Source organism: Zootoca vivipara, chromosome 1 (assembly GCF_963506605.1).
Source record: "Zootoca vivipara chromosome 1, rZooViv1.1, whole genome shotgun sequence".
Taxonomy (NCBI): Eukaryota; Metazoa; Chordata; class Lepidosauria; order Squamata; family Lacertidae; genus Zootoca; species Zootoca vivipara.
Window position 1 is genome coordinate 45,134,760 of NC_083276.1, and position 18,051 is coordinate 45,152,810.

Here is an 18,051-nt window from a genome sequence, read left to right on the forward strand (position 1 = left end):
CCTAATTCAGGCCATGTGATGCATTGGGCCTCTCAGAATCTGCACTGACAACAGATCCTAAACATCACAGGGCATGCATAACCATTTCTTATTGAACCAGGATTTTTCATAGGACACCCCCAAAAATCTCCATGTGTTTTCAATGCATTATGCTTTTAAAGATCTTAAGGACCATATCCTTTTATAAATAGCCTTTTATTAGCATTTGCTGGGGGAGAAATGATACACACCATAAACATAAGAAGGGTAACATAAATTAGGAAAAGAAACAAAGTTAAATGCTCAAGTAAGGTTAAGCAGCAGTAAAGAAAAGTAATGTCAAGAGAACATAAAATCTACACAGATAAATTCACATGAAAAGAGAAAAGAAGAAGAATCGATTTAGCATGCATATAACAAATAATGGGTAACAACATAAAAATGAAGCCTTATATAGATTCTCTTTCTTAAAAAGTCAAAAGCATATGTCTTGAATGGAAATTACACGTTTATCTAGATGAAGAATCACAATCTGGATGTACAAATGTCAACTCACTAAGAGAGCAGCCCACCAAGTACAGGAATGTCACACTTACCCTATTGGCGCCCGGAGATTGCACGCACAGTAACTATCTGACTGCCTGATCCTTTCGTTTCCAGCTGCATCTAACTGCTCTTGCAATAAGAAGGTAATTTTTCTGATGGTGTACATGCACAGTCACTATGACAAATGCAATGGCTTTATGTCAGGAGTGGCTAACCTGCAGCCCTCCACATTTTGAATGAAAACTGTCCCCCAGCCAGCAAGATCAATGGCTGCCAAGAGATGATAGGAGCATCCAACATCTGGAGTGCCACAGATTAGCCGCCCCCCCCTGCTATCTGGAGTGCTGCCTACCAAGCATGCAGACACAGCTGTCCCCTCTGCCATTGAAAAACAGCCTCTTTAAGGGCAGCTCTTTATATCAGTATTGCAGGGGTACTTGCAGGCATGATGGAGAACATCCAACTTACTTGTGCAATGTAAACTCTGTTTTGATGCCACTGCTACAACAGACTAAAATTGTGCCAGCTACACGTCTTTCCCCCCTTTCTTGTAGTGTCCTGATGAAAATCACACATTGTGCATATCTAGAGGGGTTACAAAGATCAGGGCACAGAGAGATACACAGCAGCACTGTCGTAACATCAAAGTACACCTCAACTCCTAACCTCTGCATGCAAGACTTCAGTGAAACATTAAGTCTGTTGCAGTAAGGGATGGATGAACCCATCAGTTTGGGTTTCTCCTCAGTTTCTCACTTCCCCAATCCTCAGTTCACCACCTTTCTGAATCACTTTGCAAATGCATCTTTTCATAGTCCTCCTTGTCAGTGTTTTAGTGTGTATTTCTCCTAAGATACAAAGTTTTGTATGCAGTTTTCCTCCTGAATTGTGGGACTGTGGAGCAGGGGCACTGGCTCCTAGGGGAAGGAGGGTTGAAGCTACCGATGGTACCAAGAGGAGTCAAAGGAGGAGCCGCCAGCCATTGAGTCATGTGGCCGCTGCATTTGACTCCGCCCCTGGCTCCTCCCAAAGTCCTGAAGTCATCCACATGACATTGCATGTGCAATGTCAGCCCCCCCCCAATTGCCCTCGCAAGTTTGGGGATACATTTCCCAGCACCTCCTGCCATGACCTAGAAGGTGGGAAAGCAGAGAAAGACAGACAGAAAAAGGACTGCAGCCTGAGATCAGCTCTTTGGGGCCTGATGAAGCCCCAGTGGGGACTTGGAGGCGAAGAAGATTCAGTCTAGTGATTTGGAAACAAAGGTAGCCCTGGGATTGTTGCTAGGCAAGGTAGTTCCGTAGGAAAGACCCTGCGAAGAAGGCCAAACATAATGTTGAAACTGTGCAGGCCTCCTGTTGGCCGGTAAATGTAGAAGCCTGCACTGTGGAACTTTGAGCCCAGATCTTTTGTGACACCCCCAGGAAACTGCAGTTTTCCCTGTTTCCCCACCTCCCGCTCCACCACCCCAATTAAATGAACTGCTGTGTGTTAACTGCATGTCACGTGTGATGGCTCAAACTCACCAGGGTCAGTAAAGAGAATATTAATACTAAGATGCCTTCAGCACTTTCCTCCAGTCCTGATTATATGCACCCACTACTGATTTGAAGATCCATTACACTGCATATATAAAATAACAGAAAAACTGAAAGACACCATTTAGTCCATTCCTCTATGCATTCAAAGCAATCGAGTGTACATGAGTCTATTTCATGCCGTTTGGGAAGATTTCCTAGTGAGCAAGCATTCAAAGCCTTTCTTAGGAGCCAGCAATGGTTCTTAAACAAGATAGAGCTATTTAGTTTTAAATGCCCTTCAGGCCACGGTGAGACGCTGGCAGTGGCTCATTAGAAAAGAAAAGCTAATCCTTGCAAAATGTGTTTTGGCTGTAGGAGGCATTTGTCCCTTCAACATGCAGGATCAGAGAGAGAAAGCAACAAACCTCACATATTCTGTGTAGGAGAGACAAGACTCTGGGCAGCAACCCAGTGCAGAGTGACTGACATCTGAACTAAGGACTCGGGCACCATTTCCTGGGGTCCTCAGCACATGGGATGCTGAAACAGCTTCTCAGAGAAGCCTCCAGTAGGATTTCCCCAGTTGCCATTGCCCCCAAGCCAGTGAAGTGGGATGGGTTGGCAAGGCAGGATACAGAAGCATAAAGATACCCCTTTATGCTTACGCTGCCATCACGGGTCAACCAAAGGGCAATTATCAAGGAGGAAAGAGGAAAGACTTGTTCCATCTTAGTATTGGAGAAAAAATAAAAAGGTAAGGAGGGGAGATGAGAGTGGTGCATAAAATTATGCATGGTACAGAGAACGTGGATAGGGGTCCCCCCCCCGGTAATACTATAACACGAGGTCATCCAATTAAGCTGAATGCTAGAAGATTCAGGATGGACAATAGGATAAACTTCACATCCTGTTCAAGGGCTTCCTGTAGGCTTTCGCTGGCCACTGTGGGCAACGGGATTCTGGACTAGACAGGTCTTTGTTCTGATTCAGCGTCTATGTTTTTAATGTCATAGTCACTACAGTACCGAGCTTAGAAAAAAAATACTCCCCCCCCCCCCCGTGCGTGCATGAAAAACAGTTTGGTTTGTTGAACCCATTTCTGAATCTGCTTCTTTGCTGCTGTGCAGAAAGGCTGTGGTGGAAATTGAAGATGCATTAAAAGCTAGTTGAAGAAAGAAAAGCCAAGAATCCAAAGGGTAACCTGCCTGAACCACTGACGTTCCACACTAAAGAACAGTTCAGAGGACTTTTATTAAGAGAAAGACAGCCAAGCTCAAATCCCATGGAACAGGTTTGTTGTGGCCATTTCTACTCGTTTCTTTTGCACACTGTTATCTATTGAGGCTGAGATTGGAATGGGAAGACAGAGATACATTTTCTCCATTGAGGGTAGGAACAACTTCAGGGTATGTGTGATTTTTCAGCGGGAAAGCAGAAGTCACATTCTTCCCATACCAACTTTTTCTTTCTTAGAGATTCATTCCCCATGTTTGCATTCATGAGATTGTTGTCTATCACATGACTGAGTATGTTTTGACTCCACACAGTGGGAAGTGACAGAAACAGGATGTTTCTGTTACTGTGTTTCCTGAACTATTGTCCTTTGTTCACTCTCTTTGCTGTCTGATGCTAGAGAGAGAGGGAGCCATGTTGCAGTGCTCCGTGTGTGTTTATATGTAAATAAACATAGATTAACCAAAATGCTGTGCTACTGAGTTCGGTTATGCAACTGCGCAAACTCTGCGGATCCGTAAGTGTGCTGATGTCAGTTGGCATCAGTCGCTGTGATGTTCGGGCTGGAGAAAGCTTTTGAAGCTCCCAAACGATCGACCAGGAGGGAGAGAACATGCCAGCCGGGCATGTGTCTCTACCAGGGTCCTACTTGAGAGTAAGAGATCCTAACACTTTCCCCTTCAAATGGCAACCTCAGTGGCTGCATGACACAAAAGGTGGTAGGATGTGCGGGAGAGCAACTTTTTATTTTATTTTAAAGGAACAACATATAATATGCAGTTCTACCCTCTGTAGAAGTATAAAGGGAGGGAATGTAAACAATTAAAGGAGAAGCAAAAGCAAGTAGGGAGCCTTATCCATTATGCTACACCTAGAATGGAAACCTTGTTGGACAGCCAGCATGGCTGATGGTTAGGGAAGGTGGGAAGATGTAGGCCAGCAACATCTGGAGGCCACCGCTTCCCCCTCCCTGTTTCACATGGTGGCATATGCAATTAGAACATACCTGCCAAGTTGCTGTCAGAGAAATAAGGGACCGGGCCGGAAATAGCAGACCGGAAGTAGCGCTGCCGCCATTTTGGAACTGGGCGGAGCATGCTCAGAAGTGACTTTTGATGCTGCTTTGCCCAGTTCCAAAATGGCTGCCGCGCCAGAAGTCACACTGCAGCCATTTTGGAACTGGGCAGAGCAGCATCAAAAGTCGCTTGTGAGCATGCTCCGCCCAGTTCCAAAATGGCCGCCATGCCAGAATAAACCAGGGGAAAACAAAAAAATCCATTTTTTCAGCTAGGAACAGCTGGAAAAACAGGGATTTCCCAGGGAAAACGGGAGACTTGGCAGCTATGAATTAGAAAGCAATTAGGGCTAAGCTGGAACAGCTTGCCTTATTCATGCTTCCAAAGGTGTACTGAAAAGCATTTTCCATGTTTTGGTATTGCTCTTCTCAGGAGTATTTCTTCGTTGTCTTCACTGCCCTCAGCTTCATTTGCCCCAAGCTGCCATTTAATCTGATTGGCTTTGAGGACCCCCTTGAGGTTGGCAACGATTTTGTGGTGCTGCCTAAGGACACCCTGGGTAGGTGCAAACAAGGCGACATACTGTACATCTCCACAGCCAACAGGCTGAGCAGCCGTGTGGGCAAATGAGTGAGAGGACCATGAAGGCAATTTAGAAGAAGGCAGAAACCCACTAGGGTAGGCATGTCAAACCTGCGGCCCTCCAGATGTTTTGGACTACAATTCCCATCTTCCCCAACCACTGGTCCTGCTAGCTAGGGATCATGGGAGTTGTAGGCCAAAACATCTGGAGGGCCGCAGGTTTGACATGCCTGCACTAGGGCACCAAAGAGAACCAAAGGAGTACAAATGTTTTCAGTTATTGTTCAGCTGCATCATCTCTGCTAATTTCAAGGGAAATCTGGAAACGAAAGTACACAGCAGTAACTGTAATGGCTGTCAAATCAGAAAATTATTTCCCCCTTGTCTTTATTTAGCTCACAGCCAAATATTTTTCCTGTATGGAGAGCAATGACTTACAAGATGTTTCTTCAATGGCTTTGGGTGGTTGATTGCTAGCAATGACACAAATCACGTGCTTCCAAGGGGACCTAGAAGTGAGACAGCTAGGATGCAGATAGTGGAGATAAAATTCCTCTGAGTATCTTTGCTACCGGCTGGTGGGTTTCCAAGGCCTGCTTTTTGCTTTTGGTAAACGGAAGCTGGTTTAAAGGCTTCCACTGTCTGGGTGTTTGTCTACTTCTTCCACAGTCAGATGGTGCATTTGTAAATAAACACATATTTCAGAAATCGACAATCACCTCCAGCATTCTCTCCCTTCTAAAGAATATGATACCACAGCAGCTGTCCCTGGAACTTTCTACTGTTTGGGGGAAATGGGAAACAGTATGTTTAACCTAAATTGAAAACAGATGTGGGGTTGCTGTTAAGTCCTCTGTGATTCATAATGTGGTGAGGACTTCTCCGTAGAGTAACATCCAGGCAGTGAAATTGTGTAACGGCAATAGGAACTTGGCACGGGTTCCCACTTTGCTTTTTTTTTTTAACCTCATGCATGCATACCTGAGTATGAAGCCCATGTGGTCAGAAAAGTTAAAATAAAATTAGTGGTTGCTGGTATGAATGAAAGAAGCTTCTGACTTGACCTCAAGATCCACCTCTGCCAGTGTCTTCCACTTAGGTGATTGAAAAGAGAAGACTTAGGAGCCTCTAGCTTAGAAGACTTAGGAGCCTCTAGCTTAGATGCCTTTGGAAAGGGATTACGTGGAGGATAAGACTGTCGTTGGCTACTAGTAATGATGGCTGTATGCTACATCCAGGCTCAGAGGCAAGCATGAGTATCTGTTACTGGGGAATGACAGCAGGGGAGGGCTATGATGCTCCGAAGCTTGTGGTTGGTCACAGAATGTTGGACGAGATAGGCCTTTGGTTGGATCCTGCAGGGCACTTCTTATGGTTCTCATGAATGGTTGAGGAAATGTTATACATTCTGTTCTACAGCCAGGTTCAAAGAGCAACTTAAGCTCACACTTTTGCTAGTCTGGGTTTATTTTGTCCTCTTCTTTTTCTTTGACTTGCCAACCACTAAAGGCAAACCGCAAATTACTTTTGAAGCTCCCTTCCGTTTCAAAAGCAATCTGCCATGTGTGAGGAAAAAGTACTTTTTAATGAAATACTATCAGGCTCATGGAACTAGTCTTATGCGTCTTTGCATAGGATAGCTGACAGTATTCAATCATAGCTGACCGTTCCAAAATATTTTAGAGGCCCACGTTAGATCAACAGAACTGTAATGGATTTTGGGGACTGAGTTCAGAATCTGCATGCGCTTTTATGAATGAAAATTGTAAGTTGTCCATTACTGGGCAACTGGTTTGAAACAAGTTCATTAAACATCTCTTAAACCTATAGCGTTGTGGGGAGCATTCTGCTTATGGTAGACTGGGGTACCTTCACTAGCCGAAATCTGCATATCATGAAATTCTACCTTTTTATTGTACAGGGGTAAACTACACAGGAGTTGTTATAAAATTTAATAAAATAATTTCTGAAATAAAAGAAAATGCTGAAGAGAATGTGGGGAAAAGAAAGAAAAGCAAAAGCAAAAGGAACTTACCACGCTGCGAGTGAACTTTTCTAGAGAAGTTCTACGACCTTGCTCATTCTCGGGCTTTGGAAGGGGAAAAAAAAGTTAGGAAGGAAAAACTACTGAAAAAGAAAAGAAAAGAAAAAAAGAATCCCTTCAGCTTAAATTTTGATCTAAAAACATTAGCAAAAGAAAAGAAGAAAGATAAAACATCTCAAAACATGGCAGCTACAATTTGCAAGAACAAAGCAACTAACTTTTGTATTGTAATATTCTGGTAGCTTTTCCCATTGGAAAGTATCCTGTGCTCTGTGCTTAAAATGTGGCTCTGTAGGTAGCTCTAGTCCAAACTTACATTGTTCAAGAGAAAGATACGTAATGCTGCATTCTGCATCTGTCTTTTTAATAAATAATTAAATCCCTGAGCTTTCCCAATCAGCACACGGCAGTCTCCTACCATTCAGGATAGGCTCATTGATTTTATAAAATGAACCAATATGAACAGACATTGCCCCTATCCAACATCAAGGAGTCACCCATGGAAGCTCTCCTAACCCCTGCATGTTGGGTGTGTCTTTTAATTTGAATGCTGATGCATTGCCTTACGGGACCATGAACCACTCGTGACAATAACTGGATCAGGGCCAATACCATTCAAGACTGACCTACTTATAGCTTTATTATGCTGTTGTATATTGCTGCACACAGGTGAGACGCAACATATACAATGGCTATAGCACAGTGGTTTTTAGACTGTGCTATGAGGAATCCTGTAGGTTTCTCAGGAATCTCTAAGTGAGAAGGACAGAAATGGCAGTCAAGTTTCCATAATAAACAAGATTCTCCACCACCAATTTATTTTATTCTAAAATATGCAGATGCAAGCGAGCAAGGATGAGACCAGGGCCAATCCTGCCATTAGACAGCAAGTGTGGGGGGTAGCAGATGGAGAGCAGCAGCAAGATGTTGGGAGACAGAGCTGTCTGTCACTTGGCTTGCCCTACTGCCCTCAGGTGTGTTGGGTTGTCGTCATCCCATTGCAAGTGTTGGTAGAAAGTCTCAACCACCAGGATTGGCCAGCTTCTGTACATGGCTTTGGGGGCAGGGGGAGACACCTGGATGAGACTATGATGCAGTTGTTGTTGTTGTTGTTGTTGTTGTTGTTGTTGAAAAAACTAATTAATTATCTGCTAGAGCATATAAATAATATAATTTCATTACAACAAGAAAGCTACCAACATTCTGGATATGTTGCTGTTCTCCAAAGTAATGTGATTCATTTGGCACAGGACAAACCCTAGGAACTATGAAAGAAGAGGTAATTTTGCTAGCAAGCCTGCCATTTGGTTGAATAAAGGGATTAAATGGTGTGTGTGTGTGGGGGGGGCAAACCATCAGCATATCATCTGGGGAAACTACCTTACCTCCAGTTCCCTTGGGGTTGGGAAGTAACAGAGACATGGGATTATGAATGTGTTTGGTGGTTTTATTAAACCTGCATTTTCTTTTAAAACGAAGGGTCAAGAGATCGGAGAAGAACAGCAGATCCTTCTAAGGAAAGGAAGAAAGGGAAATCCTTTCTAGCAAAAGGACACTTTTGCTGAAGGGAGTTAGGAACATTGGGAAGTTACGTAAAGAGCAGGGCTTTGCATTATGGTACTAAACACTCTGCTTTGCAAGTGACTGTTTCTGTAATTGAAAACTTTCATGTCAGTTGGTGCTGCATGGGGGCGTGGAAGGGAGAAGAGTAATGGCAAAGGGTCAAGTTATTTTGGGAGAACTCTCTTCATTCAATTCTACTCCTCCGGAATACAAAAGATAAAATCAGTGCTTGTGACTTACAGATCAGATCTACAAGCAGATGGAAGAGAAGTGAAAGCGGGTGGTAAAAGATTGCAGCAGAAATCTGCCTATAATAGGGATGAGGACGCTCTGGCCCTCCAGATGGTAGCTGGGGCTGATGGGTTCAATACTAGTCTGCAGGAGCAGGCAAGGGAGAATCTGGTGAAGCCTTTATGTCAGGGATGGGAAACCTTTGGCCCTCCAGACGTTGTTGGACTATAACTCCCAACATCCCTGACCTTTGGCCATACTGACTGCGGAAGACAGGAGCTGGAATCCAATGGCATCTCAAAAGGTCACAGGTTCACCATGCCTGGAGTGCAGGGATTAATCAGATACTAGGCATTAACATACAGCCAGCAGTGCAAACAGGAAGAAACACATCTTTCAGGTCAAAACATATCATAAGAAGCAAGGAGAGAGAAAAATGGGAACTGCTGTCAACACCAGCAAAACTTATGAACACAAGAAAAAATTAAGATGCTTCAGTATAAAGGCTTCTTAGGGTTGTGCTACATAGGAAGCAGCCTGACCATTTAAGCGGAGTATCATCTGGATATGCTGGGGGTTGAACCCGGGACATGGTGCCTGCTGCTATGCAGATGCTCCACCCCTGAACTAAGGCCTTTCCTCCAACTTCTTTTCATCTGGTTCTGGTAGTTTTCCATGTACATCAAAATAGAATCTTAATGGGAAAGTCTCTGGCGCTTGAGATTAAATGCTCAATTAAAGAATGCACTGGGATGACCTTTGCCTTGATAGTATGGCACAGCAATTATTAGAAAAGATGCCTGCATGTCTGTAAATAAAATATTTTAGGCTTCGATGGTGAGGAATTGAACTCTTAACCTTTTCTGAATGGTCTTCAAATTGCTTTGCATTCAGCATCAAAGAGTAGAGCAAGACTTTTGTTAAAAAAGAAAAGAAAAGCTTCTTCTTTGCAAGAGGGACATCTAGGTATCCATAATTAAGAAAAGCTGAAGTTTGGGATCAGAGAACCTTAAAATATACAGATTTTCTTCCAGGGCTCTCTGAAGTGTCTTGCATTCCATTTCCTATTTTAACACTGGTTGAAAGAAAAACCCTGTGTCTGAAAGCAGGGTCCTGAAAGTGCAGCCCATGACCTGTGGTTGATGTGCACAGCTCAAGTTGCACAATGATGCTTATCTGGGTCCTGATGAACTGAAGGGATGTCTCTTGGCCTTCTTATTTGGGGCCAATATAGCACAGTGGAGAGGGACGCGGGTGGTGCTGTGGGTTAAACCACTGCGCCTAGGGCTTGCCGATCAGAAGGTCGGCGGTTCGAATCCCTGCGACGAGGTGAGCTCCCGTTGCTCGGTCCCAGCTCCTGCCAACCTAGTAGTTTGAAAACACATCAAAGTGCAAGTAGATAAATAGGTACCTCTACAAAGGGAAGGTAAACGGCGTTTCCGTGCGCTGCTCTGGTTCGCCAGAAGCTGCTTAGTCATGCTGGCCACATGACCCGGAAGCTGTATGCCGGCTCCCTTGGCCAGTAAAGCGAGATGAGCGCCGCAACCCCCGAGTCGTCCACGGGGGGGGTCCCTTTACCTTTTATAGCACAGTGGGGAGGGGCTATTGTTCAGTGGTAGAGCACATGCTTTGAATTAAGAAGGACTCAGATTCAGTCCTTGGCATCTCCAGGAGGGCCTTGAAAAGACTCCTACCTGAATCTCTGGAGAACTGCTGTCCCTCAGTGAGGATAACACTGAGTTGGATGCCCTGACTGTGCATTAGGCAGCTTTGCAAGTATAGATTTTTGGGAAATGAATAGAATTGCATTAAACTACAGCTGGTTCTAGATCCCTGAATGGGTTGCATCCAATGGTGTTCAATAGGAGATGATGAAACAGGAGATTTCCATTAACAAAATTGGAAGGAGGGAACTTATTTTGGCTAATCCCTTCTCCCTTGTGCCACCTCCCATGCATGTTCCAAAGCATCCCTCAAACAGTGATGTGGGTTTTCTGGGAAAGTTGTCTGGAAAGCTTTCCTATGCAGATTAGGGTAATTTGCATCAGAAAATGTTCATTGGGAAATGTTCAGGTTGCAACAGAATACTATATGATGCCCCAGAGAGCTATTTAATGTAGTTAGTTTATTTTACAGGTATTTAGTAAACAAAGTTAAAAACCTGCCTAATGTTTATTTGCAATTTGCATTAACCCATTGTTATGAATAAACTTATAAAATTGAACCATCTGGAGCAGATTTTTTGGGGGGGAGGGTGTGTCTGCAGGGGAGAGGGAAGTGGTGAAAATTGTTTTCCTTCCTGTTGTGCTGACCGAAGCCTCTGCTGTGTCAAATAACCTTCCATCAGTTCAAGTGGGAACAGCAATGAATACAACCTATTATATGCCTTTTCTTGGCGCTGAAAGAGATTGAGACCAAATCAGTTCAGAGCCTATGTAATGATGCAGCAAAGGGTGTGTGTTCTGACATTTCCAGTTCAATCCAGTTCAGACACGGGATTATTAGCTGGCATTAGGCACAACAGTGGGTTTCCTCACCAGAACCTCCTCTTTCCATCTGCAGCATGGGAACAATAATTCTGGCCTACCTTACCGGGTTCTCATGAGGATTGCCGAAATATTGCACATCCAGCATTCTGAAAATGGACAGGTACTATAGACATAAGCCTTGCTTATGTATTATGTATTATGCCTGAACAGGAAATGCCAATAGAAGTAAGGGGCATGCAGGCAGGGCAATCCCCCAATGTCCTGCCCCACCTCCAACCTTCCTAAACTGAGCAGGAAAGTCTGGAGGGGGTTTCCAGCAAGGCTAGACTAAATATGTTTTTAGACGCCTTCCTGCAAATCAGGAAGCCCCTCTGCTACCAGAGTTCTTGTTTATGAATTGTGGGAAGGTTGTGGGTGGAGTAAGTGGAGTTGATGCATGTGGGGGCCTTAGGGGTGGAGTGAACATGCAAACTCCCACACCTCCCTGCTCATGTTGACATTCCCTGCTAAGGCATCACACCTGAGCGAGGCTATTCTGAGGACGCAATCCTAAACACACTTGCTAGAACATAGGGGAACTTAAATTCCACGTAAGCATGCATAGCATTGCACTGCAAGTATGACAAATAGGTTGACACAGATTAAAACCAGGATAAGTGTGCATTTTGCTATCAGCAGTATCCCTGCCTAACGAAGTATGCTCAGATGATAAATTGTGGGTGACTAGATCTTTGTTGCTTGCTTGAGTTCACTGAAAAGTGAACATACTGGGGACTGTTTCGTAAACCTTGATGAATTTAACTGGAGCGTTCTGTGTGTCCCTCTTAAAGCAGGGAGGATAATTACAAACCTATCCATTCTATCTGTGGCAGCATGTTAACATTTCCACTCATTAATGTCTGTAAATGCAGAATTCAGCACATACAAATATGCAGGGGGGCTGGCTTATGCAGTTTTGAAACATGCAAAAGAGGGGGTCATGGGGGGAGCGCAGTTGGCACAAGAGAACAAATCAACCCATTGTTGTAGCAAAGAGTTGGGCATAGCTATGTAAAGTAAAAATGCTCTGATAAGGAAAGCGCTCATTCCAGTTAGCTGCAAGGGGATGAGAAAACGTGGGTCCATAGGTTTATTGTGTCTGCATTATTTCCCCTCGCTTAGCTTTAGCCACCCTACCTGATTGCTCCTACTCCAACCCCCAAATAGCTAGTTCTTCGAATACAAGGCCTAGTGCCAGGATGCGTCATTCCTGCAAGGCATTTCACATCCAAGTCATTTTGCTGCAGATCAGCGAATGACCCCCGCCCCCCAAGTTAAGGTGCACAGAACTCCAGAGGCTGGCAAAGTTATTTTGGCGCCTGATGCAGAAAACCTCACAACTCCCCTCTCCCACACAAAACACAATAATAAAAGCTATTTTATTTATCCATTTGCTGCCTTTTCAAGACTCCCAAAAACAACTGCTGGAGGCAGCCACCCCATTCAGCTTAATGGTAGGCTGCATATGTACCATATATTTGAAGTACATGCATAGCTGCCAAGAACCCCGTTTTCCCCGGGAAACCCCTGTTTTTTCTTAGCTTTTCCTGGCGGTCCCCCATATCACGTTGTCTCCCTTATATTCTCCCTTATATTCTCCTGCCGGCGGCCATTCCCCCCCCCCTGATTTGCCCATCTATGGGCACTGAAAATGGCCGGCGCCGGCTTCGAAAGTCGTGTCTACGCATGTCCGGAAGTGCATAGACGTGACTTCCAGTGTTGGCAGTGGCCATTTTTGGTGACCATAGATGGGCAAAGCGACACCGGAAGTTGCGTCATGCGGCTGCCGGTCCCGGATTCTGCAGTCTGGGACTTGGCAGGTATGAGTACATGACTCCCTTCCCCCGAATCCTGGGAAATGTAGTTTCTTAGCAGTGCTGAGAATTGTAATTCTGTGCAGTCATACCTCGGTTTAAGTACGCCTCAGTTTGAGTATTTTCAGTTTCACGGACCGTCTGGAACTGATTAATCCACTTTCAATTACTTTCAATGCGAAAGTTCGCTTCAGGTTAAGTACAGACTTCCGGAACCAATTGTGCTTGTAAACCGAGGTACCACTGTACTTGAGATGCCAGGAGTTGAAGACTGGGGAAAACGTCACCTAGCAGAAGGAGGAACAGCTGGATACTACCCTGGGGTAAACATTTTGAATTCTTTAAAGAACTTTGGACATGCCTGCATTAGATGCTTCCCTCATCAACTCTTAGAGAGCAGTGGGCACACGTTGCCCTAACAACTGTGAGGTAGGTCAGTTAACACTTCCTCCCGGTGTCACTTCCAGCCATCTTCCCAGTCAGTCAGGACTCAGAGATGGGGTTGTACTCCTGCACCTTTCAGCTGAAGCACACTTTGCATCGACACATCCTTAAAGCTTTCCTTCGGGATGCTTTGCTTTACAGAGCTCACTTTGTTTCCAAAGCTGTTCTGTTTTTTTAAGGGACTAAACACTTCTTGCTGTCCTTCTGTAGCAGCGAAGCTCATATACCCTTTCTAGTTTTGAAATTGAAACAGAACACCAGCAAAGCTTACATCCTCTTGAAACAACCTCTTACAATCCCATTAATTATTTCATTTTCTTAAAAAAAACAAAGCAAGCAAGCAAACCAACCAACCAACCAACCAACCAACCGTACTTCAGTTACTTGATCCCCTGAAAGCACTTGGGTTCATAGCCCTACATCTGAAAAAGAAAAAGAAAACCACTACAGGTGATTGATCACACAGCACCCACAGTTCGGTTATTCAAGAAGGCTACCCCTTCTGGGACCGGACTACCAGAGGAGTCTGCGGCACCAATTCAAGATCCGTACTAGGGCTACATGTATACCTTAAATAAAATCTGATGCTCTGCATCGTCTGACAAGACTCCAACAGAAGCAGCAGGACGATGCTTATAGGTACTCACTTTGCACCCTGAAGCATATACTAAAAGGAATGTGGACTTTAAAGAAGGCCTCTCGAAACAGTAACCCACCAAGCCCACAATCCATGTATGGCAGCAACCCACCAGTCTGAAGATAAACAAGAAAACTACACAGAGCAAATAGGACCTTCCCATAGTACCTGCGTTTTCCCATTTCAACGTATGCCACTAAAACCTGCCTGAAGTCAATGCCTGGTATAAGAGAACCTCTTATTTGGTCTGTTGCCTCTATACGGCATTCGCAATGGCAGACAGCATGGAAAAAATGGTTCTGGAAAATACCTGGCACACTCTTGGAGCTAAGTGAAGGCTGCTTCAGTGTACAAGAGTTTTCGCTCAATTGTTCCAACACATTCGATCCAATCTAGTTGTCTCCACAGTGCATGAGAGGCCACTAACAGACGTGCAAAGGCTTTGCTCAGTAACTCCAGCTGTGCCTCTGAGCTCCTGAACACAGAAGGGACTGCTGGATTGTGGGAAATCCATTCTAATCACCGAGGGCACATTGGAGCTGCAGTAGAGGCTAACTTTAATTTGGCAGCATATGGAAGCCCCAGCAGGATGGAGACAGCAAAGAGCAAAGCAATAGGAAACAGCAGTAAACCCAAGCTGCAGAAGCTGGGAAAACTCTGCACAAAGTGTCTTGAAGGTCAAAGGGGAACGAGAGAAGTGGGGAATTCTCTCCTATGTCTATGCAACATGGTTCTAGGTGGAGGAGCTTCTGAAAGATGTTTAAACACAGCCACAAACGGAGATAAAACTACCTCTGCTCTCCACCCTTCTTCCTTGCCTGGCAAGGACCTGATTATCAGTGCAACAAGAAACCCTTTGTTATTTTGACCTGGATGGAAAACATATTGCTGATAATGGGCATGCAGATACCAAAAAGGCAGAAAGGAATGGAAAGGGGTGCTGCTTTTGAGGAGTTCCCAGTCTTACTGTAATTAGCTTAAAATTAAATGGGGGGAAAGTGGGACGGGAGAAACCACATACAGGAAAGTGCAGGTAAAACAGGAGGGGAGGGGAGCTGATAGGAAATCATGATGAAGTCTCCATGCAAGGCATCCCTTACAAGAAAAGCTACAAGGCTTGACAAAAGACACTAAATGGAAGAGGGTTTTGTGCTACTTCCCAATCATTAGCTACTGCCATGGTTATGAAAAATAGAGATTCATAGGTAACGTTACACAAGATCACATATTTGTCCTGAATGAGTTTAGAATGGGATTTTAATGCCTTATGCTTAGTTGGAGAGATCCTTGTGAAGGAGCTGTAACTCCATGGTGGATCCCATACTAAGTCCCAGGGTCAAGCTCTGACATCTCCAGTTAAAGGTCCTCAGGGTCAAACTACACATTACACCTCCTCCTTAGCATGCAGCTGTGTCTCCGGGTGTCCTCCCCTTACTTAATTGCAGGTGTGCACCCTCTGCTGAATTGATATTAGAACTGCAATGGGTGGGGAGGGGCGGCAATGAGAACTTAGTGCCAGTGGGAACTTTTGGACTAATCCCCATAGCTGTGTTGCTCCTAGGGAGGGATGAGCTGAACAGTGTCAGCAACATCAGGCTCCTCCATGGCTGTAAATAAGAGACAACAGAGATGTAGCTACGCATTGTGCATCAAGTGTATTTTGTCATTTGACCCTGAGGTAGAAGAGTTGAGAAAGGAGGATCGGAGCAGACAGCCAGTGTGCTCCATTGATGTAGGAGCCTAGGAAACTGCCTTTTACTGAGTCTGACCATTGGTCCATAAAGCTCAGCATTGTCCACAGTGACTGACAATACACCTCTCTAGGATTTCAGAAAGGGGGTCTTTCTCAGTCCCACTTGGGGAGGCCAGGGATTGAACCCTGACCCTTTGGCAATCAAGCCATTTGCCCCTTCCCAATGACCAGGCTCAGAACTAGGCAGCTTCTATTTCACATGATCCTCGCAGAGGATGCGCAGAGTAGGTCTTCCTCACATTGACTGCTGTTTATAGGGATGCCAAACATGGAGCTTCAAGGAGAAAGAAAGAAGTGCTTTCATTCCTTTGGAAGAAAGGGGAGCGAAAGCCCCCCCCCCAGATAACGTAATTTTCATGTTCACACAGCAGCAAGCGGCAGGCAGGAGTCAAGAAGTGCTCAGAGATGCAAGCATGTCCTTCCCGACAGATACCTTCTTCTTTGCCAGCAACAAGTCTTGGTAAGCATTAGAACGGAGGAAACGTGCATAGCTGTCGCTCTTCATCAGCTTGTAAATGTGCTCCTGTGGGAAGGGAAGAAACAACGGGCTGAGATTTGTTACCTGGACACTAGTCAACATTTCCTGGGCACCTATAAAAGAGAAAAGAGAAATACCAAAGACAAGAGTAGCATTATTTCCTTTGTCCCTTCAATGCGATGGGTATTCAACAGAGAGGCTCCCTAACTAATCTGTCAGCCAAGAGAAATGATACTATAATCACATTGTGAGTTTGGTCCTGGATACGAAGCAGGCATTTATGAATACAATACTTATTATTTGCACATTTATCTAAAATATTTCCATCTCGTCTTTCAGTCAGCAGACCCTCAAAGCATCCTATCAGAAGCCGGATAGAATTCATTTCAGGAACAGACTTGATCATCCAAAATACAGATGATTAACACAGGTTCTGATACACAGGCGTACAGGTGTCCTCTACAGGTGAAGATGGGGCCATTGAGAACACTTTGAATCTGCTAGACCTGTATCTGCCATTGGAGCATGTTTAAAATACAAACATTATTGCTGTAGTCCAGCTAGAGCAGCCTTCTCCAACCTGATGCCCTCCAAATGTTGTTCGGCTCCAAGTCCCAACCAGCATGGCGAAAGATCTGTAGTTCAACAATACCTGGATGGTTCCAGGTTGGGGAAGGCTGAGGTAGAGTGAATGATTCTGGTACAGAAGCACCTCTGCACACAAATGGTGTAATGTGCAAGGTCCCCCTCCAATTGTATCCAGGGGCACCAGCTAAGTATTTAAAGTGCCCATTTGCATATGCTAATGTATATGTATCCATGGCTCTGGCTGTGAATATGGCTCTAACCCTAACCCCAATCCCCCTCTTCAAACATATACACAGTTCTCCTTTCCTATTCCATCCACCCCTATTCCATCAAGATATTCCCTATATTTGCAGGTTCCTGACACCAGTCAATACCACCTGCACTTGATATCTGTCACAGAGTGAGCTAGTCAGCAAATCACACAGGTCAAAGTTGGTGTTAACACTTTATTAGCAAAAATACAATCTTCACCGACTTGGCTGAGTGTCAGGCTTACTGAGCACACTAGCTCCTTCCTTGTAGGTCTTACTCCATGAAAACAAAAGGTTACTCCATGAACTAAAGGTTCCCGCTTCCCCAAGCCATCTACTGTATGTCTCCTCCTCTCCAGGGCCTTTCCCAAGCAATCGGATAGTACTTCTGCATGTAGCCTGTCTTTGCTCCACACTTTTCATGCCGCCTGTGGTTCTGGGAGTCAGGGAGGGAGGGAGGGAGGGAGGGAGCTTGTCCCAGAAAGAGAGCGAGATTCCTGTGACTCTTCACCAGCCTGACTCATCTCTGCCTCTTGCCCTTTCCCATCCCACTTGCCTCCTTCAGCTTCTGCCTGATTCTGGAGCACTGGCGGAGGAAGGGGGTGGGGAAAGCGTACCGCCCCCGGCATCATTGGGGAGGGGGGTACCATTGCGGCCACCCCCCAGACATGTGCCGTGCACCCCCCCACCGTGCCGGGCACCACGCCCCTGGGACGCGCCCCAGCCACACCCCTGCCTGCTCTCCTTCCCCGGTGTCGGAGCGTGCAGCTTTGCCACTGTTCTGGAGTTCTCTCTGCCACAGATTCTCCCAGTGCCTTAGTTTTCCCAGACTGCCTCTTTGTTG

At 45.1% G+C, this 18,051-nt stretch overlaps 1 protein-coding gene across 1 annotated transcript in view; it reads right to left on the reverse strand.

Annotated features, from left to right (window-relative positions):
- Positions 1 to 18,051, reverse strand: part of RGS6 (regulator of G protein signaling 6) — a 202,662-nt gene that overhangs the window by 7,250 nt on the left and 177,361 nt on the right. The window contains exon 16 of the mRNA XM_060273710.1: positions 16,324 to 16,413. Coding sequence (XP_060129693.1) covers positions 16,324 to 16,413 — 90 coding nt within the window. The remainder of the gene's footprint in view (positions 1 to 16,323; positions 16,414 to 18,051) is intronic.